A 25370-nucleotide genomic window follows, 5' to 3' on the forward strand; every position below is an offset into this window, starting at 1 on the left:
TCAGTCTCCTTTCTGCCTCCCCAGGAGCGTTCGTCCATCCCAGTTTGCTGTATATTTCCAGAGATATCCTGTGCATCTGTTAGGATATGTATATCTTTAAAAAATATGTCTTTTTGTAAAGTTCATGAATGGAAGCATACTGTACCCATTTTCTCTGCGCTTTTTCCTTAAAAATATTTTTAAGATATTTTTTCATATCAGTAAATCTGGTGCTTTTTTAAACAGCTGAATAGTGCCTTTCTCTTTTATTGCATGTTGTTTTGTTTCTGTTTTGTAAATAAGTTCATTTGTACTATCTTTTTAGATTCCACATATAAGTGATACCATACGATATTTGTCTCTTCTCTGACTTCACTTAGTATGGTGATCTCTAGGTCCATCCATGTTGCTGCAAATGGCTCCATTTCCTTCTTTTTTATGGCTGAGGAATATTCCATTGTATATATGAACCACATCTTCTTTGTCCATTCATGAGTTGTTGGACATTTAGGTTGCTTCTATGTCTTGGTTATTGTAAACAGTGCTGCAGTGAACACTGGGGTGTGTGTATGTTTTTGAATTATGATTTTCTCCAGATATATGCCCAGGAGTAGAATTGCTAGATCATATGATAATTCTATGTTTAGCTTTTTAAAGAATCTCCAACTGTTCTCCATAGTGATTGTACCAATTTATATTCCCATCAACAGGGAGGGTTCCCTTTTCTCCACACTCTCTCCAGCATTTAGTGGTTTATACACTTTTTGATGATGGCCATTCTGATTGGTGTGAGGTGATATCACATTGTAGTTTCAGTTGATTCAATAATTAGTGATGTTGAGCATCTTTCCATGTGTTTCTGACCATCTGTTTATCTTCTTTGGAGAAATGTCTGTTTAGGTCTTCTGCCCATTTTTTGATTTTTTTTTTTATATTGATCTGCATGGGCTGTTTATATATTTTGGAGATTAATCCCAGGTCACTTTGTTTACAAATATTTTCTCCCATTCTGTAGGTTGTCTTTACATTTTGTTTATGGTTTCCTTTGCTGTACCAAAGATTTTTAAGTTTAATTAGTTATTTGTTTATTTTTATTTTCATTACTCTAGGAGGTGTATTCAAAAAGATATTGCTGTCATTTATGTCAGAGTATTCTGCCTATGTTTTCCTCTAAGAGTTTTATAGTATCTAGCCTTAAATTTAGGTCTTTAACCCATTTTTACTTATTTTTGTGTATGGTGTTAGAGAGTGTTCTAATTACATTCTTTTACCTGTAGCTGTCCAGTTTTCCCAGCACCAGTTATTGAAGAATTTATTTTTTCTCTAGTTTATACTCTTGCCTCCTTTGTCATAGATTCATTGACCATAAGTGTGTGGGCTTTCTATCTGGTCCCATGGATCTATAAATCTTTGTGCTAGTACCATACAGTTTGATTACTGTAGCTTTAGTATAATTTGAAGTCAGGGAGTCTGATTCCTCCTGCTCCATTTTTCCTTTTCAGGATTGTTTTGGCTATTCAGGGTCTTTTGTGTTTCCATACAAATTTTAAAATTTCTTGTTCTAGTTCTGTAAAAAATGCCATTGATAATTTGATAGGGATTGTACTCAATCTGTAGATTGCCTTAGTTAGTATGGTCATTTTGACAGTACTGATTCTTCCAATCGAATAACATGGTATATCTTTTCATCTGTTTGTATCTTCTTCAGTTTCTTTCATCAGCACCTTATAGTTTTCAGAGTATAGGTCTTTTGCCTCCTTAAGTAGGTATATTCCTAGCTATTTTTTTTCTTTTTGCTGTGATAGTAAATGGAACTGTTTCCTTAATTTTTGTTTCTGTTTTCCATTGTTAGTGTGTAGAAATGCAAGAGATTTGTGCATTTTAATTTTATATCCTGCAACCTTACCAAATTCATTTAGCTGTAGTAGCTTTCTGGTAGCAACTTTTAGTATTTTCTATGTATAGTAAGTATCATGTCATCTTCAAACAGTGACAGTTTTACTTCTTTCCCAATTTTTCTTTTACTTCTTTTTCAATTTTTCCAACTCCTTTTATTTCTTTTCCTTCTCTGATTGCCATTGCTAGGGCTTCTAAAATTATGTTAAATAAAAGTGGTAAGAGGGCACATCCTTATCTTGTTCCTGGTCTTAGAGGAAATGCTTTCAACTTTTCATCATTGAATATGATGTTAGCTGTAGGTTTATCCTATATGGTCTTTATTATGTTATGATAGGTTCCCTCTATGTCCACTTTCTGGAGAGGTGGTTTTTTTTTTTTTTTTTTTTTTTAAATCACAAATGGGTGTTGAATTTTGTCAAAAGCTTTTTCTGTACCTGTTGAGATGATCATATGGTTTGTATTCTTCAAGTGATTAATGTGGTGTATCACACTGATTGTTTCTGGATATTGAAAAATCTTTGCATCCCTGGGATAAATTCTACTTGATCATGGTGTATGATCCTTTAATGATCCTATTGTTAGATTAGTTTTGCTAGTATTTGTTGAGGATTTTTGCATCTGTGTTTATCAGTGTTACTGGCTTGTAATTTTCTTTTTTTGTGATGTCTTTGGTTTTGTTTATCAGGGTGATGGTGGCCTCATAGAATGAGGTTGGGAGTGTTCCTTCCTCTGAAAAAATAGCTTAGAATGATAGATGTTAAGTTTTATCTAGATGTTTGATAGAGTTTGCCTGTGAAGCCATCTGCTCCTGGACTTTTGTTTGTTGGGAGTTTTTAAGTCACAGTTTCAATTTCAGTACTTGTGATTGGTCTGGCTCATATTTTCTGTTTCTTCCTAGTTCAGTCTTGGAAGATTGTTCCATTCTAAGAATTTGTCTATATTATTGGCATATAGTTGCTTGTAGTAGTCTCTTATGATCCTTTCTATTTCTGTAATTATAACTTCTTTTTCATTTCTAACTTTATTGATTTTTTTTCTTGTTTGGCTAAAGGTTTGTCATTTTTGTTTCCCTTTTTCAAAGAACCAGCATTTAGTTTCACTGATCTTTTCTATTGTTTTCTTTATTTCTGCTCTGATCTTTGTGATTTCTTTCCTTCTACTAACTTTAGGTTTTGTTTGTTGTTCTTTCTCTAGTTGCTTTAGGTGTAAGATAAGGTTGTTGAGATTTTTCATTTCCTAAGGTGAGATTTTATTGCTATAAACTTCCCTCTTAGAACTGCTTTTTCTGCATCCCAAAGGTTTTGGATCATTTTCACTTGTCTCTAGGTATTTTTTTATTTCCTCTTTAATTTCATCAGGAATTCATTGGTCACTGAATAACATTGTTTAGCCTCTATGTGTTTGTGTTTTTTACAGTTTATTTTTTTCTTGTAGTTGATTTCTAATCTCAGTATTATGGTCAAAAAAGATGCTTGATATGATTTCAGTTTTCTTAAACTTGCAAAGGTTTGCTTTGTGGCCCTGGAGCAGGTTCTATGTACATTTGAGAAGAATGTGTATTCTGCTGCCTTTGGATGAAATGGTCTATAAATTAAGTTCATCTGGTCTTATATGTCAGTCTTTTATTGATGATTATTCAGCAGTTGTGATTCTGGTGTTTTCAGAGAGGAGGTAAGGTTAAGTCCTTCTGCTCCACCATTTTGTCTTCTCCCCATAACGATTGTTGAATAGAGTAAAATTTAAATTCTCCCTCCTACCACCAGCGTATCCCTGTGCTGCTCTATTATGTAATTTCAAATCACAAACACCACCCTCCCCAAATCACATGTTCACCAACTCTGAAGCTCTGTAGTATATTCCTTCTTGTTTGTTTTTTACATGAAAGTTAAATTAGCTTGTTTAGCTCAATTATAAAAACTTCTTAGTATTTTAAATGGGACCATATTAGATTTATAAATCAACTTATAGAGAAATCACATCTTATCCTGTGTAATTTCCTAACAAGAATATAGAAGGTTCAGTCCTTTGTATGATTTAAAACTTTCCCTTCATGTGTCTCTAAAATTACATATCAGATTTCTTCTTGCTTTATCTTTTTTATTTCTGTTATAAATAGGTTTTCTCTTCCTGTATGTCTTCTGTCTGGTTGTTTTCTTGTGTTTATGAAAGTTAAGTTGAATGCTGTGTATTAATTTTGTGCCCATACGGTTTTTTGACTGATTCTCTAGATCCACATTTATACAGTAGTCACTAACACAGGTAGCTTAATTTAATTATGTTAAAATTTCAGTTAACTTACACTAGCCACATTTCACATGGTCAGTAAACATACGTGGTTAGTGCTTACCATATTGTGAAGCCGTGCCCTTGATTTTTTTTTTAAGATATACAGCCACATCCTCTGCAAATAGTGATCATTTGTCCATTTTTTTTCTAATTTTTGAACCACTATTTTCTTCTTTCCTAATTGAATGAACCTAATGTCCCAGCATAAATAAAATAATAGTGATGACAGTAAACATCCTCATCTCTTATTTCAGGCTTTAGTGGGAATGCTTCAGCAATTTCCTTCATTTAAGTTGAATGCTAACATTTGAGCTGAAACAGATGTATTTTGCAATACTAAGGAGGCATTTATGTATTACTATTTTAGAGAGTATTTTTATCCAGAAGGTTATTTCAGACTCTCTAGAGATGAGTGTTTAATTGACCTGGGGGCTAATAATTAATTCATACATTCTTATAATACTTTATGTACTTAGGATATCTTCTTTTAATGTACATTCAGAGTCTGTTTGCTAATATTGTATTCAGGATTTTGTGTCAGTATTTATGAATTTTTTTCCTGTAGTTTTTGTTTTTACAATATATTTCAGATTTTGGTATCAATGTTATACTTTTCATAGAAAAAAAAAGGTTGAAATTTTCTTTTTCAATGTTTAGGAATAGTTACAAAGGTAATGGAAATGTTTAATCCTATTGAATTGTCAGCTTAAAGTAATATGATGCCAGGTCTTGGGGACATAGGAACCTTATAAAGTCTTATGACCCAGCAGTGCTTGCAGAGATTATGAGGGAACATGTATGAAATTATTTCCTAAAGCCTTATTTGAAGTGATAATGAGTTGGAACCCAGTAGCGATGGACGTGAGTCTGAGTGAACTCCGGGAGTTGGTGATGGACAGGGAGGCCTGGCGTGCTGCGATTCATGGGGTCGCAAAGAGTCAGACATGTCTGAGCGACTGAACTGAACTGAGAGAATGCATCAGTGAGAGAATGGATATACAAGATGTGGTCAGTGCACATTTGTAATACTATGTAAAAGTCAGTCAGTTCAGTTGCTCAGTCATGTCTTAACTCTTGGCTGACCCCATGGACTGCAGCACGCCAGGCTTCCCTGTCCATCACCAACTCCCAGAGCTTACTTAAACTCATGTCCATTGAATCAGTAATATCATCCAACCATCTCATCCTCTGTTGTCCCCTTCTCCTCCCACCTTCAACCTTTCCCAGCATCAGGGTGAAGATGGAGACAGAGTACCTCTGTTTACGTCTTCTTGTGTGTAAAGCAGCACAAAGTTAGAACTGATGATAGAGGTAGGATGGTAAGTGCCTGTTAGATCCAGCAGAAGTCGAGGGTCGTGTCATTGAGGAGCTGCTTGCAGTAAAGGTGGGGTCTGGCTCGAAATTTTCTGATGATGGTAAAGATTGAAGGCAGGAGGAGAAAGAAGACGACAGAGGATGAGATGGTTGGATGGCATCACCGACTCAATGGACATGAGTTTGAACAAACTCTGGGAGATGGTGAAGGACAGGGAAGCAAGGTGTGCTGCAGTCCATGGGGCTGCAAAGAGTAAGACACAATTTAGTGACTGGACTGGAACTGGTTCCACATTACAACCTTGGGCTTAGCCATTGGACGTGGGGCTGGGGCCAAAAGTCAAGATTTTCACAGCCCATCACTTTCCCTCCCCATCCCACCTCCCAGTTGGGCTTTGTTTGCTGCTCACACTAAACACAGCTCCAGCCATGGCCTCATTCCAGTTCCTTCAGTGGGCAGAGGGTCCCCCCACCCAATGACCCCTGGTACCTCTCAGGCCCCAGTTTATACTGATCCCTGTTGGAACTCTTTTACAATAAACCTTGAACTTGTGACTTGAAGGGCAAGGAAACCCTCCAGGGACTGGTTTCTATTGCTCTTGCCTTCTTGGGGGCATCCAGCTTCCTGTAATCCCAGTGGGGATGACCTTTTCACTGGAGCCTTTATGTTGAAGACTGTGCAGTTCAGAGGCAGAGATGATTCTGCACTGGCTTTCTGGTGCTCTGTTCTCTCTCTCCCTTGGCTCTGGTCCTGAGCATCTTCTCTTCTGCAGGGTGACACAAACTTGCCTGATTCCAGAGACTCCTGGATAGGGGAAGTGCGGGGCCGCTCTTCAGTGAGGAACAATCAGCTGAATCTGGCCAGCTCTGCCTGGAAATGCTTAGCCTACAGTGAGTGGTGGGGCAGGTACCTGCCTTGTGGGGGGGCTTCAGGGCTGAGATCTGCTAGATCCTGGGGGCTCGTTGTCCCTCAGGTGTTGCCCCAAGGCCCTGATGCTCAGGAGCCTCCACCTATTCATTGTAGGCCGCAGAGCCGCCTTGGGCAGTTGCTGCTGTTCCCCGTCCAGCCTGTCCAGCCTAGGGACCTCCTTCTCCTCCTCATACAAGGATTTGGCCAAGCACATCGTGGACCTCTGTATGGCTGATGTGAGGTTTCCGGCAGCAGACTCTGCTTGGTGGGGAGGGAGGAGGGAGAGGGGAGGAACAGGGCAGACGAGGGCTTCTTTAGCAGCTCTCTCTCTTTACAAAAGGGGCAGTTCAGGAAACGCTGGCTTGAGGGACTCATCCAAGGGCCTGCTTTGTACCAACTGTGCCTACTAATCTGGGTGTCGTCACTGTGTCCCCAGGTAATGGCTGCTTGCTCAGATAACCTGAACAACCTCTTCAGCTGCCGGGCAGCAGCCGGCTGGAAGTAAGTTGCTTTGCACAGTGTCTTATTGTTGCAGCCCCGCCGGCCTTGTCTCCTCCTCTGCCATCTCCACCCTGGCTTCCTTGAGTCCCTCACCTGAGCTCTTCTTTTGTGACCCTAGAGCCCAGTTTTTACCCCATCCTCTCCTTCCCCACCCTTGGTGTTCCCCCCAGCCATCAGGGCGAGGAGCAGGAGGTGCAGCTGTACTACAAGATGTTCTCTTCTACCCGGCATGGCTTCCTGGGGGCTGGCGTGGTGTCCCAGCCACTGTCTCATGTGTGGGCAGCTGTGAGTGACCCCACCTTGTGGCCTCTGTACCATAAGCCCATCCAGACAGCGAGGCTGCACCAGCGGGTGACCAACAGCATCAACCTGGGTGAGCCCAGGGAACAGAGGCAGCTCTCTTGGGAGGCTGGGTACTCAGGCTTGGTCTAGTGGGGTGTCAGGCTGTAGAATGATGGGGTGTCACAGGGCACCTTCTAACTTTCTGCATCCCTGCCCCTCCAGTGTATCTGGTGTGCAATACCACCGTGTGTGCACTGAAGCAGCCACGGGATTTCTGTTGTGTCTGCGTGGAAGCCAGAGAGGTGCCTGCCTTGCTGGTGGTAAAGATGTGGGAGGAACTTGGGCTGGTGTGTTGTGAAAAGCAATCTCTTTTGTGGGCATCCCGTCCTATGCAGGGGGGAGGAGGGCAAATTGGACATGGTGTGTGTGTGGGGAGGGCCCTGAAGGTTGCATTCCAGGGTACTGCCTGCACTGGAGCCTGTCCCTGGTGGAGCCACATTACATAGGCTGAACTCACACTGCTGTGTTTCCAGGGGCAACTGTCTGTCATGGCAGCTCAGTCTGTGTATGATGCATCCATGCCGAGACCCAGCAGGGAGATGGTCCGAGGGGAGATCCTGCCCAGCGCCTGGATCCTGCAGCCCCTCACTGTGGAAGGGAAGGAGATCACCAGAGTCATCTACTTAGCCCAGGTGATCCACCTCCTGCAGCTGGTCTCACAGCATGCCTTGATTTGACCCCAGCCTCATGGGAGCTTACTGTAAAGCTGTTCAACATCCTTTAGGACCCAGGACCTGTGGCCTGAAGCTGGAGATTTTAGGGTTTCTTGGGTCACAAATCAGTGGCGAATCAGAGGAAGGAATGAGGCACAGCTGACCAACCTTCTTGAAAGCTATTTTCAGAGTCTGGTGGCCTTCATCCTCTGGCTGTTCCCAGGGTCCTCAGGAGATAGATGAGTTGTTATGAGGCAGAGCAGCAGCCTCCCCCTAACTTGGCATTGGAAAGTGAAGCTTTTGTCTAGATCGGAACAGCAGTGTACAGGACTGTGCACAGTTCAGTTCAGAGTTTGTCCCATCACTGCAGCTACTTATGGCCAAAGCATGCCCCAGTGTGCATCTTTAACTCTTCCCTCTCTGGGTTTATTTCAGGTAGAACTTGGTGCTCCAGGATTCCCCCCTCAACTTCTAAGCTCCTTCATCAAACAGCAGCCACTGGTTATAGCCAGACTTGCTTCCTTCCTTGGTAGTTAGCATCTCACAGTCAAGATGGCACTCCAGGATGCCCCAGAGATGTTGGGGCAGTTCTTGTTACTCTCTGTATCCTGATGCAAGGAGAGCCAAGGCTACCTGCTGTGGCCGACTGAGCAGACGGCATTCCGCCCCGAAGTTCCAGTGAAACCTGGTCGGCACTTGGTCACAGCTGGCATCTCTGCAGAGCAAGGGCGCTTGAGTTTCTGGCTCTGGCCGTCCAGCGTGAATGAAGCTCAACTCACCTTTTTGGATTTCTCACCTTTTTTCCTGTCTCTGGGACCCTATGGCATATAGGCTACTTAAGGATCAGGACTGGGTACAGCCAGTAGAGCTGGGAAATGGCAATGCTCTGACATGGTGCTTACTGAGTTTGGTGCAGCCCTTGGGCTGGTGGAGAAGCAAGCTGCTGTCGGCCAGCACTCAGAATCTGCCTCCAGCATTCAGCTCCACTGTGGGATGGAGTGTTAGGAAATACCAAAACAGAAAATGGTTTAAAAAAACATCTACACAAACCAGAACAATGATGTAGAACTGTTTCTCCTCCTTGAATCTTTACAAATTGCTTTATTATTAATTTTTGCCTTGCCCCCACCCCCTTCCTTTCCCTCACAAGAGAGGACGTTCGTTTGGGTCTTGGCCCGTTAGAGGAGTACTGACCAGTGCTGTGTTATGGAGCCGCCACTCCAGAGCTCAGCAAAATGAGAAAAACCACTGTAGAAGTTGGCTGGATAGATTTGGGGTCAGAGTGGGGCCCCAGACCCTTGAGGAAGACTGGGGATGGGGCTTGGGCATCTCTCATTTCAGAGATGAAAAACTGTCTTTTGAAGACGGATGATAATGGATTTCCTGGAGGAGGTAAGTGATTTGTTAGGAGGAAGCTCAGTTCCATTCCTTACCTCACTCAAAGGCTTGGTTCCAGCCCTCAGGCTCTTGAGCATTCCACACACTGCTGTAGCCCCTTCTGTTCTAGGGTGGGATGGAGACTGGGTTCAGTTTTCTGACTGAACCTGAGCTTTTATTCTGTATGGTTACTTGAAAGTGGTAGGGGTGGGAGAGGTTCTTGGCTTCAGTTCTGGTGACCAGAATCTTTGGTAGAAGAGGGTGACCATATGGGGATTGAGATGATGTGGTAAAAAGGTAAATTTCTGCATAGTCCAGCAGAGATTTATTTTTCTGAAAGTATTTGCAGGATTTTTTTCCCCTCTTACCTCAAATTAAGTTATTTATACATTATTGAAGGTTTTTTTTTAATTGCTTTTAAACTTATTTTTCTGGTTAATATTTTGGTAACATTTGATATATTTAACAGCCTATTTATGTACTCCCATATCTTTTCATATGATTAAGACCACTGATTGAAAAGTTCAGAACACTTGCAAATTAAAAGTCCAGTGTGTACATTTATTCAGTGAAGACTACCCTGGGATAGCCTAAGTGTGTCATTTGAGCTCAGAATTCAGCGTCGATTATGATGGCAGTAACTGTTCATGGCCCAGTTTCAAGCTATATAGTTTATACATAAATAGTTTCCTATGAGCTCAGCACTGCTTTGCATATAAAGAGCAACCAGATTAGTTTCCCAGCTATTGCCAGCTGTAGTCCAGGTATGAACAAGAGGGACGATTCCAGAACAGTCACTGGCACACCCAGTGGTAACCACAGAGCCCTGGAAGGCTCTTTAGCAGGTATGTACCACTGGAGCTTCTGAGACAGAGCCAGTGGGAATCTGAACATGTGGGCAGGCAGCCCCGAGGAGACCATATCCCCTGAACTAGAGAAGCCACAGCCAAGCATGTGAGTCAGCAAATCCAAGAACATTAGCTGATGCTGGTGTTAAGATGTCTGGTTCTCAGACATCATTGTGCATTAGAATCATGGAAAGGATTTGTGACACCCCAGGCTGGCCCCCACTCAAGTTTCTGATTTAAAGGCCTGGAGAGGCCTACATATTTATATTTCTAGGAAGTCTCAGGTGATTGTGAGGCTGCTGGTCTGGAGACCACGCTTTGAAAACCACTGTTTTAGATAACTAGTAGAAAGCAGGCATATGGAAAAGAATCTAAATACCAATGAGTTCACTAGTTCATTAGCTGCCTGTCTCTAATTCCTTTCTTATTGCCTACCTAAAGTAAGCCTTTAAGGTTCACACAGACCAGCATTGTTTCCTGAATTGGGCCTGTTGCTGTTAGCTGAGTAGCCTTTAACTCAGCATCTTCCAGTGCTCCAGGCTTTTCCTCCCTGCTTGCTTGTCTATCTCACCTCATACGGAGCTGAGTGTCTGAAGTAGCTGCTTACCTTGGGACTCAGCTTCCTGGAGCAGTGCTTTCGTTGAGCCATACCTGATGGGTGCAGAAAGATAAGACATTTCTTAAAACTTTTTTGGTTCCCAAGTATTCAGAACTTTCAGAATTTCCTATAGTATGTTAGATTCAAAGGACAGATGAAGAAAAAAGGTTCAGATGCAAAAACTTATGGACTCGGAAGAGCTGAGGGGAAGGGCGGGTCACAGCCTGACTAGGCAGAAGTGTGACTAGAGTGGTATGGGAGACAGTCCCATTTTTACCCTTCTGTGCTGACAGGACCTACTGTAATGGCACACAGCAGACCTCTTTAGGCCCAGAGCCTCTTACCTAGGTAGCTTCCTTGGGTTGGAGACCTCTTTGACAGCTGAGAACTTTTCCTAAGAAATACATACACATGCACAGATTTTGTGTCACTTCAAGAGGGTTCACTGAGTACCCTTCTTTCCCTGGCAGAGACTGAATCTCTCTGCACACACTGCCAAAGTAGAAAAACCATGAATTTTACAGGAATGAATTTAATGCACGTTATCAAAGTAGTGCTTTCTTAGAATCAGTGCACCATTTATAGACATTTAGAATGCTTCCATTCTGAGTCAACTCAAACATCCCCAACTCCCACCGCCCCACAAAAACAAGCATCCTAAGGGCTGGTGAGTAGAAATTTCACACATCTTAAACCTTTAAAGGGAGCTGCACAGAAGTCAATACTGTTGGCAATGAATTAATAAGGGCCCCAGGCTCTCTGGCTTGCAGGTCTCACATACGGGAACATTTAGTGTCTGCTGAGTGGCCAAGCTACTAGGACAGCTCTACCCTGTCAATACCCACCTCCAAGCCCACCTGAGACTTCGCAGCCTTCTACAGGGACAAATAAGGTGAAAATAACTAGACAAGAAGCCCTTAGTAAAGAAAACAGTTTATTTTAAGAAGCTCTAGTGTTCTGCCCGTGCTTGGCCCCTGGATGGAGCTAGAGTCAAAAGTTACTACCTGCACGGGACTGAAGGCAGGCAGGGTGCAAGGTGAAAGGCAGGTTTCTGTCGGGCGAGCCCCACATCTATTGTACATTTTTAAGGAGATGGCAGTCCAGCTCCTGGTGGTAAGAAAATGTAGACTCCCAAGATTCATGTTTAACTTTACTCACAAGTTAAGTAGAAGTCAGTTGCCTTTGTCATGATTTTCCAAACCACAAAGCTTTAAGAGATACTGGGGTAGCAGCAAGTGGGGCTCGAATCTTGTGTCAACAAGTCCCCATGGGTCATTTCACTTAGTATCCAAGTAATAAAGCCAACTCTTCTTCTCCGGGACTGGAGTCTCTAGGTTTTTCCACCATAATCCTGAATCCAGTGACCCCTCCTTCTTCCTCTTGGACTTGGGATGGTGAGCCGTCCGTGGGATGCCAGGCAGCCACACTCTTGCTTCATACGTGAGCAGGAAACCTGACGACAGACTGAGCTACTTCCACAGCAGCACGGGTCACAGTGGGCACTTGGGATGGCTCTGGGGCCTCCTCCTGAGGCACAGTCAGGCTGGGTTCCAGCGCTCTGGTGAGATGCCTAAAGTAGGGACACTTTCCAGCCCTAGCTCTGGGCCAGCACAGTTCCCCTGTTTGGCTGTACCAGTTCACAAGCTCTTAGCTGGTGTTCTGGCACATGGGGCTCAGCTAAAAACAGGTTGAACAGTGTTGCTAATTCTTCAGAGAAATCCTGGAATAAGCAGAAAGGTGACTGAAAAAGCAGGCACATAATTCTAAATTAATCAATCCCAAATATGAAGCCCTAGCTAAGCAGTGAGTAGACAACCTAGGTATTTTATTTTTTCCCAACTGCCTTCTACATGGAAATGGACTTGTCCTGTTAGTACTCTAGGATGCTCAAGTCCAACAGGGCGAGCCTCTATTGGGAGGCTCAGAACCACTAATGAGTACTTCATATGCACATTATTTCATCTTGAAAAACCCCATAAGGTCTAAGTTATTCCCATTTTATGTAGAAACTACTTTGCCCTAAATCACATTAAGGACTGACTAAGCCTATAGTCCAGGTTATCCTGATTATAAACACCCACAGTTGGGAATTCCCTAGCAATCCAGTGGTTAGGACTCCACAGTTTCACTGGATTGAACCCTGACCCTGCAAGACAAGCAGTGTGGACAGAAACAACCCCACCATCAGAGGGGTTTGCCAGAGCTATGCCATGCTTTCTATCTGCCATCTTCCCTTCCTCCATGGACACAGTCATTCATATAACAGCTACTTAAATGTGAAGGAGGTGCCCTAGAGCAGCCATTTCATTTCAGGGTGGTCCTCAAGACATCACAATATTCGCTGAGCTTCGGAAGATTCTCAGGATGCCAGGCCCTATCACCTGCCCCCCTTTCAGGATAAAAGGGACATGACACCTATTCTCTCTCCAGATAGAATATGAAGACTTCTTACCCCTGGCCACTGGGTCTCATGGAGGCTGCCCAGGCAAGCCTCTATCTCCATCCGTCTCATTAGACCTTTCTCTACCAGCTCCCGGAGCAAGAAGAGCAGCAGGTCCCACTGCAATACACATGGAGAAAGAGCTCAGGGGGCTAAGAGGACTGCACAGCAAGCCTGATACAGAGGACAGAGCTGCTGAGGAGGGGAGATGAGACTGAGGAGTCTCTCTCAGTGTACAGGAGAAAATGAGCACAGCCTCAGAAAAGGGGACTTAAAGCAGCTAATAACATTAAGGGCAGTGGGTGTAAAAGATGACTGCAGAGCCTTCTAAGGAGGCTGCCCGCCAGCCCCCATCCACCTTCTCTGGCTCACCTCCCTCGGCCGAGTGTCTGCCAGAAGCGCCACGTTTCTTGGCCTCAGCAGCAGCTGCAGTGGAACTGGCACCTGAAAGTCATCCTTCCACAGGGAGAGCAGCATGAGCAGGAGCCTTCGAGCCTGCCCCCTCTCCAGCTGGTGCTGTGCCGGAGGCCCCAGGATGGGAATTTGATCTGCAACTGTGGAAAGAGAAAAGCCAAGCTTTAAGAAGTGGAGGCAGGGTCATGTGTCCCTGGGAGGAAGAAGAGCAGAAAAAAGCTGTTTTCTAATCTTGCTTGTACCCAACCCAGAGAACTGGGGGATCTGGCAACAGAGGGCTGTGATAAAAAGGAGCCATACCAAGGAGGGACGCTAACTCCACAGAGCACTTTGCCAGATGCTGCTCAGCCGGTGGGCACAGGAACTGGGGGGGAAAAACAGGAGACCCTGGACATTAGCACCATAATTCAAGCAGCAGCCCTGGGCCAGTGCAGCTCTGATTACCAGGCACCAGACAAGGATACGGAAGAAGGGCATCATGCCATGTCTCACCTGGCGGCACCGCAGCATCTGGCCCAGCTGGCCTAGGAGCTGCTCCAGATACTCAGGGGCAACTCCCTCCTCAGGGTCCCGGGGCCCCACAGCCAAGGAGAGCACGTCCTGCAGAGAGGAAGGGTGGACGCAGAGTAAGGCTTCAGGCCAGGCCAGGGCCAAGGAGGCCACAGAGAATGTGGCTTGGGATGGGGATCAGCCAGTGGAGAGAGGCAGAAAGGAAGACAGGGCTCTAGGGTGAAGTGATGGGCCAAGGTGCCCTTAGACTTGGGACTTGGGTAGGGCAGGGCAGGACAGCACAGCCGGGAGAAGCAACCAAGTGGACAGAGGGAACAGATGGAATAGGTAAGCCAAGGGGCAGTGTGCTGCCAGAGAGCTCGAGATGCCGTACCAAGCCAGTTCTGAAAGCATTTATGTCCTATCACGTACATGCGGTATTTTCTGTCCCTCATGATTCTCCATTCATTTTCTCAGGAGAGTCGAGGCCTCAGGACAGAAATCATCTGTGTATTGAAAACCAGTAGCTAACGGCTGCTGAGAGTTTCCTTCTCCGTCTTATATACTCTAGAACTTGAGTCAGTCCTCTTTTGTCCCTAGTTTCAATCTTTATTACAACACTACTACCCCAGATCTGGGCCAGTTACTAGTTTAGGTCCCTGCCCCAGCCACTCCAATTCTGCGGCAGAGCATGAAAACAGCTCCAGACAATTTGTAAATGAATGAAAGTGGCCATGTGCCAATAAAATTTTATTTACAAAAACAAGCAGCAGGTTGGATTTGGCCCACGAATTGTTCACTGATTCCTGTTCTAGACAGTATAAATTCTTTTTATCAAATTAAGAGCACTGATAGATTATTCTTACTGCCTGTAACCAAACAAGCATCATCTCCCACATAGGAGAGTGTTTCTGAAATACTGTCCCAATACTGGGATGACTGTTCCTTAGAACTTTCCTACTGCACTAGACAGCCATTCCCTACTCCACTCCCGATATCATCTATGTACCATGTACTCAATCAACAATTTTCACATCTACCCTCTTCCCTTTTACCCTTTTGGGTGATTCAAGTACAAAAGTCAGAGAAAAGCAATTACTAAAACCATTCAATTCCATTTAGCCCTGCCTAACTCCATTCAGTTAACAAAATGGAAACTAGCTGGACAACACAGAAAGCTGCTACACAAATACTGGAGCTGAGGAAGAAAGAAGGGCAACTAGGAAAAGAGCAGGGAGCAGGAGGAGGGGAGCCGAAGGGAGTAGGGAGCTGTGTACTTTTATCTCGGAGATGAGGTGGGAGGGGAGGGGAGCATGGTGCTCACAGGCACGGGAGCAGCCCCTCCGCTCCCCCCGGGCAGCTGGCTCAGGACCCTGGGCGCGAAGCGTGCGACTCACGGCCGCTTTCACCTCCCTTCTGATCAGTGCTGCAAGTCAGAGGGAGGACAGAGAAGAGTCACCAAAGCAGCCCTGCATAGGCTCACCATGCCAACCCCTGCCCTTCCCTGTTGCCAACTGGCCCTGAGTCCTGTCTTCCCCCAAGTGGCCTCCAACTTCCTGCCAGTCCACTCGAAAAACTTGGTCAGTTACTCCCCTTCCCTGGACCTTACCTGTGATGTTGGCTGACAACCATGCACAGGCTTTCTCTGTTGCAAGGCTCACAGCAATGTTCTCTGCACTGCTTAGAACCTGTGACACAGAAGTAGTTTTGAGTCAGGGGCAAGTTAGGACAGTGGTGAATGCCCAAGTCCAAGACTGGCCCGCCCACCACCTCATGTGCATGTTGACACACACAGCCCCACAGCACTGCTCTCCCACCAGCCCAGCCCACCACCCCAGGACTACTTCCTACGTACGGCTGCCGGAGTCTCCTCAGGAAGCAGTGCCCTCACGGCACCTGGGCTCTTCTTTTGGCAGAACCTGAAAGGAGACAGAGGTCAGTGATGTCTTGAGACATCAGCTGGGTCCCTGAGTGCACCAACTCCCTGAGCTGGGAGAGCTCTGCCACAGGGGAGGGCATGCTCAGCTCTCTGGCCCAGATGCCAGGAGATTGGACACCCAACCACATGCCTTTCCAATTCGACTCTAAACTTGGGTCCTTAAACCTCTAAAAACCAAGATAAGAGCCTACAGAGCAGGCAAAAATAGAATGACAAAAGCAGGGTGGGAGAAGACATGGAATAAACAATATAAGAAAAAAAAGGACAGGAAAGGAAAGGCTAAGAGAAGAGTGGAGATGAGAGGATCCCAACAGACTGGCATCTTACTCCCGCCCCTGGGTCAGCGCCTGGGCCCCGTGAGGGCACAGCTGGGAACACAAGATCTCCAACAGCTGGGCTGGATCGCCTCCTTCCTGTCCCTGGGTCACCAGCTGCTCTTGAAGAAGCGACTCTGCCTGGCGCACCAGCTCTGCCACCAGCGTGGCCCTGCAGCAGGAACAGCAAGATTTTGAGGTAGTTGGAAAGGCTGAATTGGAAAGGGGCTGCAAATTCAAGCAAACCAGGTCAGAACTAACTTGAAAGAATGTTAGCCATTTCAGCCTTCCCCATCCCACTGGGCCCCTGTCCCCACCCCTCAGCTGACTTTCCTCAGTTTGGCAACAAGGTGTTAAAAGGGGGAAAAGGATAAGGAAATGAGCCTGGGACCTGCAACACCTTCATTCCCAACCCCCTCAACTCAGACTCACTTGATATGCTTGACACAGTTAGAGCCAATTCTCTCTGCCACGAACTCCACGGTCCTGCGCAGGGAGGGCGGCTGGTTGTGGAAAAAGGCTTGGGCCAGCTGTGCCTGTGGGGAGGAGGGAGCAGTGCAGGGAAGGGCTCCCTTTCCCTTACCCATGAGGTGGCCCTTGCTTCCACCCTGCCCCTTACCTGCAGCCCCTGTGTGGTCTGGGGAGGCTGGGCTCCCAGGCCCGTGGTGGTGGTGGGGGTGATTTTCCTGACGAGGCCCCCACTCCTTCCACTGCTGCCTGACACCCATGAAGCGAGCAGTTTGCGGAGCTCTCCTGCATCAGAGAAGCCCAAGTGCTTAGTTCCAGAACTGTCCCACCCTCCCAAGCATCCAGACTAAGCATTTGTGGAATAGACAGAACGAGGCATCAGGGAGCGCCTAAGCACAAAACAAAGTACGAGGGTGCTGGGCCCATGGGATGCATTTTGGGTACTCATGAAGGGGCAGGCCAAGGACCAAGGACCCTTGGGGAAGAGTATCCTCACCAATATAAGGGCAGCAAGTGTAGAGCAGCTGCTGGTCCACCACAGGCATGCTGTCCTGGGGGAGACAACAGGTCAGTTTGGGGAAGGGAAGCTTTCCTTCCTCCCAGAAATGGGGCGGTCGGGTTAGAGAATTACGTGAGACTTCAGCCTCTATTCTGGCTTGTGTTTCTGGGCCCACTGACAGGCAGGCTACCTCCTTTACTCTTGTGGTTCCCATGGCTCTGGCTGGACCCCAATACTTACCAAGCCATGCTCTGAGGCTACTGTGTCCACCTCAAAGACATCCAACTGACCCTCTTCCAGAAAGAATAGGTCCTCAGGGACTGTGGGAATCTGGCAAAAGATTAGGGGAGTGCCAGCCAGCACTTTAGGGATTCATCACACCTCCAACTTCATGGTTCCAGGGTTTAGACAACCAGGTTCAAAGCCACCTTCCTCTATGGCAACCCCATCTTTCCTCCTCTGAGCCTTTAGCGTCTGGTCCCGCTCTCTGTCAGAGTCCTACACTTTCCCTTTGCCCATTTCCAGCCACAGAAGTCATACCGCCTTTCCCCAACCTGGACCCTCATTCCACCAACCTGGAAAAGCCAGCCTAGGACAGCAAGCAGCAACAGCTTGTTCAGGAAACACATCTCCCCTTCACTTTCCTTTGATAAGACCAAGCTCCTAAAAGGTAAATGAGGGTGTGAGTGGAATCTGTGCAATGAGAGAAATGGAATGGAGTTAAAAAAAAAAAAAAAGCTATCACTGGGAAGGTGATTCTCAAAAGGAGACCTAAAAGGGACTGCTGTTGTGTAGGCAGCCATGTCTCATCACCTCTCCCAGACCTGTACTCACTCTTAGCTCGGCCACAGTAGGAACAGAAAAGGGCCAAAGTGCAAATAACTGCCCACTGTCTGTCCTTGTGGATCAAGGCCTGGCCTTTCCCCTGAGGGTCAGCTACAGCTATGGAAGCACACAGGAAGCACAAGCTGCTTGGCCCTCTTCAAAAAGCAGCAGTCTCAACAACATTCTCCCTGCACCCTTTTCTCAAGCCTTGCCCTCTCTTGACTCACCGATGCAGGTGCAGCAGGAGAGTGAAGATGCTGCGGTAATAGTCCAGCATGGGGACAATGTGGTCAGCAAGAGAAAGGAACTCCACCAGCCAGGGCACTGTGAGCACTGCTCGGCGTGCCCGCAGCCCCTGCTGCAGCAGAGCTCGCACGTCCAGGACTGGGGGCACCTGGGAGGGCCAGGGTCAGTCAGGGGCTGGGGAAAGCCTTCTAACGCCATTGCCATGCGGCTCTTTCCAGCTCCCTCCTTACCAGCGCCCCCATTCACCTGGCTCCTCAGGGACAGAATGGAGTCCTGGAGCTCACGGGTCGGGGGTGGTTCAGGCCCACGGTATGGCAGGAAAGCGACAAAGCCCAAGAATTTGGCCAGAAGCCTTAGGCTGAGCAGCACCACAGCAAACTGCCTCCGTTCACCCTGCAGGCCATCAAGAAGTAAGAGGTCCTAAGCATTAGGCTTCTAGAACAAAACCACATCTGTTACAGACTTCTTGAAAATATCCTTTCCCCTCTAAAGCAAAGCCTCCTTTCTTCTGCTTTCTAACCTGCCAGTCCACGTCTGACTCCCCATCCTCATCACTAGGCTCAGGCTGAGGAAGGGCGAGGCTGTTGAGTTCTCGGATCTTCAAACTCAGACTATCCATGAGATGCTGATTAAACTGGAAGCTATGAAGGGAAGGGGGAAAAAAGGTACTGGAAGAGGTGCAGGAAGGATAATAGAGGTGGTGTTCCAGACAGAAAGGCTCAGTAGGGCAGACACAGGAGGTCAAGGAACAAGGAGTTTACCTTCATAGGTGAGAGAGTGAGAAGGGAAATGGAAGCAGGAAGTGTGGGTTAGAAGGAGGCTGGGCATCCCCCAGTCCCACCCGCTGACATTCCAGGCCAAGAAGAGCAAACTCTTGCCCTTCTGGGAACACAAACCTCTTCGGGCCTCTTCCCCCACTCTCGGCAAGACAGGGGGCCTTTACCTGCTGGCGCTCAAGATGAAGTCCCTGAAGAAGCCCTGACAGCCTGGGAAGGTAGGCGGTGGGCAGGGGCCCCCACTGCTCTGAGGGGCCACAAGCCGTTCCTGTAGGCGCCGCAACCGCCCCAGCTTGTCAGCTCCAAGCATATTTAACACATCCGGAGCCTCACCCAAGACAGTGCCCCCAGCACCACCAGGACTCTGACACATCTGGGGCAGGGGGAGGAGGAGAGAAATTGATAAACCAGTGAGTTTTTCTGGAAAGAAGGGGTGAAGAAAATGAGGAGGAAGCAGTGAACAATACGGGATGCCCACCCTATATTGTGTGCCATAGATATATTTTTTGAGGTCTGTGTTATATTCTTATTTTTACAGGTGAAGAAACTGAAATTTTAAGATTCAACATCTGCAGAGGGTCACGAGGATTTGAAACCAGACCTAACCTTGCACTCTTTCTACCACACCACAAAGCAAGGGCAAGAAAGCAGGGAGCGACTGAAGGAGGGCCAGGAGAGCTGGGTGTGTGAGGGGGCCCACAGAGGAAGAGCAGAACTCTTGTTTACTCTTCAGCCAAGGACCTGCCTGTTCTCCTGTCCTGTCCCAAACTGCCAGCCATTCCTTGGCACCTATAATACATACTGTCCACCGGAGACAGATCTCCTGCTGGAGCAATTACCTGGAGAAGTTGTTTCTGGAAAAGTCGAACAAAATGGCTGTGGCTGCAGGCCGCAGAGAGTTGACCCATCATGGCTCTGAGGAATAAGAGGCAGGGATGGAGTGTTATGGGAGGAAGAGGGGGAGAAAGATCTGAGAGAACAAGCCAATCCTTGAGACTTTCAGCCCTCTACCAGGGGCTTGAGCAGCCTTCTACCAGAGCTGGCTGGCACAAGGATATGGGAAAAGGTAAAGGATACTTTCCTTAGCACCAAGATCCCTCAAGGCTAGAGAGACACTTACTGAAACTGTCAGTCGCTCAGTCGTGTCCGACTCTTTGCCACCCCATGAGCTGTAGCCTGCCAGGCTCCTCTGTCCATTGGGATCTCCCAGGCAAGAATACTGGAATGGGTTGCCATTTCCTTCTCCAGGGGATCTTCCTGACCCCGAGACAGAATCTGGGTCTCCTGCATTGCAGGCAGGTTCTTTACCATCTGAGCCCCCAGGGAAGCCCTTAACCTTACACTTAACCAAACATGAAATGAGACCACCCTTCTCCTCTTCAGTCTACACTGACTGCCAGTAAGCTTCATGACCAATGTGGATGGGAGATCACCAGACAAGAGGATATTCTTTCTGTATCCTAGTTATCCAGCTACACAAAGTTATCTTGTATTGTCAGATTAGATGATGGAGAAAATAGAGGTTGGAAAGGGTCTAAGCCAGTGACAGGCAAAAACTCACGCAACCTGGAATAAGAGTGTTCCACTTTATCAATCATTTGCAATCACAGAGCAAGTATAAATGATTTCTGAGTAGAAGGAGTTGGAGAAATAAATCCCTTTTGAGTAGAGGCAGAGGTGGCAGTAACTAAGAGATTAAGGAAGACAGAAAACAGCTTTGTGCTGGAAGGAGTTCGGGGTGGGGAGAGAAGCCTTTCTCTAATCAGTTACCCAAACACCACTAAGTTGCTCACTGCTGGAAGCAGGAAAAAGTGATCAGTGTATGAGCACATACCTGATCCTGCTGCCCAAGCCCTTCTCAAAATCCCAGCCAGGCTCCTCATGGCGATCTTCCCACTCTCGAAGTACCTCGTAAAACACATCCCTGGCAGACACATAAGATGTCTGATCAACTGAAGCACAGTTGGCTTAACTCATTCTCAGGAGTGCCTTCTCTAGCTCAGAACTGTAGACAGGACCATTCACAGCTCCATTGCTTATCCTCTCCAAGGTTCTCTATGTGATAATCCCACAGACCCGACAGCAGTACACCACATGCTTCACTTGCTTCTGTGGGCAGTTAAGGCTAATCTGGCACTCTCATCTGAGAACCCTGTGGCCAAAGTCATTACACCTGCGAGAAAGCTGCTACTGTCAGAGGTGCGAGTCCATGGGTGTGAAAGAGAATGAGGCTAAGTGGCCCTTAAGATGTTTGCTAGGAAGGGCCTGGTGGTGCTAAACTGCACCCGTTAGTGCCAAACATCTAGTTTCTATGAAAACAACATAGGCTGCCTATCCCGGAGAAAATGCTGCTTCATTCCCTCCCCCAGAGTCCCCTTTTCTTATCACCTCTGTTTTTTGAAAGTATGAAAGGCTCGGTCACTGGAGAAGTTAGCACGATTGTCAGTTTCTGGCTGAAAGGAGACAGCCTGAGCAGAAGGTGGCATCGCCAGAGAGACCTAAAACAGTGACATTAGGGACTGAAAGCAGAGTTCACGCTCAGAAAACTTCATTCCCATATTCTAGTCCAGAGTTTTAGGCCACATGACACTACAGTGGTGTGAGCTGGGCCGCCTGGATTATGAGACTGGGAAGGGTCAGATCCAGGCTAGAAGATGTCTAAGATGGGGTCACTACCTTGGCGACACTGCCCTCATAGGCAGCTCGGAGGCGACCTTGCAGAGCCGGTGAGAAACACAGTAATCGCTCATTCTCAGCCAACAGCTTCAATGTCCCTTTGTCCAGGTGGGAGAGAACGCTGTACAGGGATAAGAGCACACATGACTGAGAATGGGACAGATTGCAAATAGGCAGCTGGCATCTGCACAGCACACACTGTGTTACCTGGAGCACAGAGCAGGTACATAAAAAAAAGAAAAGTCATGCGCCAAGGATTAAAGACGATAAAGGGAAAGGAAACGAGACCCTATGGAGCAGCTAATGATAGCAAAGCAGAAACAGTAAATAAACCCAAAGGTCAGCTACCAAAACTACTGGGGGCAGTTTGATTCTTTCAAGGGCTAAATTCATAGCTTTGACACGAAACTGAAGGCTTACATGTAGGAAAAGGCCTAGGGTCACTACATCTGTGTCAAGCACAAGCATGCCCCGGAAGTAGCCAGAGAATCAAGTGAATAATGTGAATAAGGTTCAAATGCCTCAGCGGGGGAAACTTACTGAAATTGATGTTCCAAAACCTGCACTGCAAAGAAGACACAATCATGGACACTCTGGAACAGAGGGCTTTCCAGGGAATCTAGAAGGACAATACCAAGCTGTTGGTTAAAAACAATTTCATTTCCAGACATCATTTCTCAAAAAGAGGCTTGTTCACCAACCTACAGCTCCCGGAGTTGGTTCAAGGTCACTGTCTTTGGCAGCCACCATCCTCCGGGCAGTAAGGAGCTGAAGGACGAAGAAAAGCTCCAAGAAGAGGTTTGGTACCAGGTTCTCTGGTTAAAAAGGAAACTCCAGGGTATTGAACGCCAGTCAAAACAAAGGCTCAGTGCAATTCTTTTACCCTGTAGTTCTACAAGTGTCTTCATTCCAGGGCTCTGTTCTCACTCACCTGCAATGCATGAAGAGTAGACAAGGGCAACCAGCTCCAGACGGTGGCGGGAAGATACTCTGGCAGGGTCAGCGGGTTCAGCTGTGAGGTGTCCTGTCCGGCTGGGGTGAGGAGATCCTGGTTCTAGGGTGGGACAGGCAGGAGTAGGTGACTGCTGCAGCTGCTTAGAGCTACCAGGGAAAGAGAAACGTCATGAGCAGTCAGCATGGCTTCCCCTCCACAGCCACACTCAGGTTCCTTAGAGACATGTCCACAGCCCAGGAAACAGACCCAGGGTTCCCAGGAGACAAATTAATCACAGGGAAAAGCCCTGCAAATCCCACCCCCCAAAGGAAGCTGACATCCCCAGGAGCAGCAAAGCCATACCGCTCCTTCCTGAGCATCTCCCGCTCCTCTTGCAGACTTCTGCAACCTGAGGGAAGCCCATGGCCCCAAGGGCTAGTGTCTAGGACTGAGGGTTGGGAACTGGGAACACAGCTGATTGGGGGTGAGGTGAAGCAAGTCTTGGGCTTGGAAAGTGATCGCTCTTCGCTCACTGGAGTTGGGTTGATCCTGCGGGAAGGCTTGGTCCTGTTGAAGAGCAGCCATAGGTTTTCCTAATTCCCATCTTCAAGCATCTCCCCCTCCACCATAACATCTAGCACCCCTTGCAAAATGCCCCTCACCACGTAGATATTTCACCCCCTACTTTCTTGTTATTACCACGCTCTACTACAGAGCACCCAGCCTTAATTTTTTAACTCCCCTAGCAGAGCCATATTTTAGATGAGGGCTAATTCTCACCCTGCAGAGCCGGGGGGAACGGAGCCCACGGGAGGGAACTCCTCCAGGTTGCTGAGGTTTGGCGGATCAGAGCGCGAGAGGCTGGGGCTGCTGGGGCTGCCAGAGCTCCTGGGCCTCCGGCCCCCGGCCCAGGGCAGGCACTCCCCGCTGACCCCCTCCTCCAGGCCCCCGGGGCCGCGGCCTCGCTCGCGGGCCGGCCCCGGGCCCCGCCTCCTGCCCCCACGGCGGGCCGAAGGGGCGTCAGCAGCGGTGGCGCTCGAAGCCTCGATCGGAGGGAAGAGCTGGTTGCGCGCTCCGCGGCCGCCCCGCGGCGGGCCCCCGGATCTCCCTGGCAAGCCTGTCGAGGAGCCCGGGGCCTTGGCGGGGGTTGGGGGGCCCTGCGGGAGGACGCGGCTGCTCTGTTCCCTCAGGAAGTTCAGCAGGAATGGCACGAATTCCTTCCGCAGTGGCCGAAGTGAGCTCAGCGCGGCCGCCTCCCTGGGGTCATCCTGAGGGAGAAGCGGCGAGGGGAGAGAGAGTCAGTCAGCTGCCAGCCCGGGGCCGCGAGCAGCCGGGGCCGCAGAGCGTGCTGAGGGTGGCGGGCGGCCGGGGCAGCGGCCCCTAGTTGGAGCGCACTCGGCCCCGGCTGACAGCCAGGCACTCTAGAGGAATGGGACGGGAGGAGCGGTATCTCCCGCGGGAAGCAGCTTCAGGCCAGGCTGGGGGCGTGTCGGCGCTGTTACCTCCGAACTCTGGGCGCTGCGCGCGATCCACCGCACAGCGACTGCGACCGACAGCTCCTCTCGCAGCAGCGACTCCAAAACGGCCGCCATCCCGGTCAGGGCGCTCTAAGGCGACTGCGCAGGCGCCGGCGCGCCACGGGCGCCCTGGGAAGGGCGGGGCCGGCGCCGCCGGGCGACCGTTGGGCCGCGGGGCGGAGGGGGCAGGTCCAGGGGCGGGGCCGGGGCCGCCGCCGCCGCCGCCGGCGGGGCTTCCCCGCACTGAGGCTCGACTTGGGCCTTGGCTCAAGGCCTTGGCTGGGTCCGTGGTTCCTGACAAGAGGCCCGGTGGCCCGCCAAGAGCAGCGTACTGCTGTCGGTGAAGCGAGGCCCCGGCTGCCCTGGCCCGAGGGTGACCTGCCGGGACTCGGGGACGCGGCGGGGAAGACCAAGGGTCCGGGAGAGCGGCCGGACCGTAAAGGTGAACTATTCTTCGGAGAAGATGCCTACGTCTTCTACGATAAGCACATTCTTTTCTTTCAAGTTTTCTAGATTCAATCGTCACTACCCTAAAGAAGTTACGATAAAGTTTGCTAAACTTCATTTTGACCTTGCCTTTCTCAAAAGCTGAGTTTTCAATCCCCTGCCCACTCGTTTTCCAGCAAGATCGATCATTAAGACTTTAAGACGGAGGGGCTTTTTAGGATCCTCAGCCCACAACCCTTAAAAGTGCCCCAGGCCACCCTGCACACAGAATCGCCGTCTTTATTACCCCTTATACGTTACACAAGGTTAATAGTTCAGCTACTTTGCAGTTAATAGGCATACACATGATTAGTTTCTGGTAGCTTGTTATTTCTTAATTTTTCTTATTTCAAAAAATACAAGAATCACCTCTTTGGATGTTGCTGCTCACTGGGAACTCAAGAAAGGGACACCGAGCTGAGAAAAACAAACGGCACTAACATTCCAGGCCAAACCAAATCAGGAAGGGTGAAGCAGTGCCCGCGTGAAAGCCTCCTGAGAGGTCCCTTGGTTCAAAGGACAAGGAAAAAGAAGGATGCTGCAAAGCAGAAATCACTCCAGTGATACAGGGACGTTTCCTGCAGAGAAGGGAAAAATACCTCCAAGCAGCGATACAATGATGGGTTGAAACAGAGCTTTT

General features: G+C 48.0%; 2 protein-coding genes across 13 annotated transcripts in view; one reads left to right on the forward strand and one right to left on the reverse strand.

Annotated features, from left to right (window-relative positions):
* Positions 1-9839, forward strand: part of STARD9 (StAR related lipid transfer domain containing 9) — a 114411-nt gene extending 104572 nt beyond the window's left edge. For 6 of the 11 annotated variants that reach the window (XR_011258187.1, XM_069596059.1, XM_069596063.1 and 3 more), the window contains 7 exons: positions 6252-6369; positions 6503-6624; positions 6825-6889; positions 7060-7262; positions 7394-7491; positions 7705-7863; positions 8320-9839. Coding sequence is in view for 8 of the 11 variants with exons in the window: in XM_069596059.1 (XP_069452160.1) it covers positions 6252-6369; positions 6503-6624; positions 6825-6889; positions 7060-7262; positions 7394-7491; positions 7705-7863; positions 8320-8421 (867 nt within the window). In the remaining 3 variants the exon portion in view is untranslated. The remainder of the gene's footprint in view (positions 1-6251; positions 6370-6502; positions 6625-6824; positions 6890-7059; positions 7263-7393; positions 7492-7704; positions 7864-8319) is intronic. The other 5 variants (XR_011258188.1, XM_069596060.1, XM_069596064.1 and 2 more) reach the window with 2 other exon arrangements.
* Positions 9840-11628: 1789 nt separating this feature from the next.
* Positions 11629-24356, reverse strand: CDAN1 (codanin 1). Of its 2 annotated transcripts, none has more exons than XR_011258189.1 (28): positions 24230-24356; positions 23508-23995; positions 23091-23294; positions 22725-22894; positions 22495-22608; positions 22334-22412; positions 21794-21914; positions 21506-21615; positions 20952-21041; positions 19957-20032; positions 19285-19490; positions 18862-18982; positions 18588-18734; positions 18323-18489; positions 17846-17933; positions 17511-17600; positions 17268-17322; positions 16923-17056; positions 16736-16839; positions 16317-16475; positions 15906-15969; positions 15660-15738; positions 15375-15476; positions 14054-14161; positions 13862-13925; positions 13520-13701; positions 13160-13267; positions 11629-12427 (listed from the first exon to the last, which is right to left on the reverse strand). XR_011258189.1 is itself a non-coding variant. In XM_069596072.1 (28 exons), the coding sequence occupies exons 1-28, from the start codon at positions 24317-24319 to the stop codon at positions 12302-12304; spliced, it is 3693 nt and encodes a 1230-aa protein (XP_069452173.1). In that variant the 5' UTR covers positions 24320-24354; the 3' UTR covers positions 11629-12301. The 2 variants fall into 2 exon arrangements, 1 of the variants encoding a protein (XP_069452173.1); XM_069596072.1 differs by having other exon boundaries at positions 15328-15476; positions 24230-24354.
* Between the last annotated feature and the right edge of the window lie 1014 nt (positions 24357-25370).

Source organism: Ovis canadensis, chromosome 7, assembly GCF_042477335.2.
Source record: "Ovis canadensis isolate MfBH-ARS-UI-01 breed Bighorn chromosome 7, ARS-UI_OviCan_v2, whole genome shotgun sequence".
NCBI classification, from domain to species: domain Eukaryota; kingdom Metazoa; phylum Chordata; class Mammalia; order Artiodactyla; family Bovidae; genus Ovis; species Ovis canadensis.

Bases quoted from the DNA above. Each gene is read 5' to 3' on its own strand.
- CDAN1 (XM_069596072.1), bottom strand. From the start codon at position 24,319: ATGGCGGCCGTTTTGGAGTCGCTGCTGCGAGAGGAGCTGTCGGTCGCA. The intron at 22,895-23,090 runs GTATGGCTTTGC...TTTCCCTGGTAG, and splicing joins GAGATGCTCAGGAAGGAGCG to CTCTAAGCAGCTGCAGCAGT. The intron at 13,268-13,519 runs GTGAGCCAGAGA...TGTGTATTGCAG, and splicing joins CAGACACTCGGCCGAGGGAG to TGGGACCTGCTGCTCTTCTT.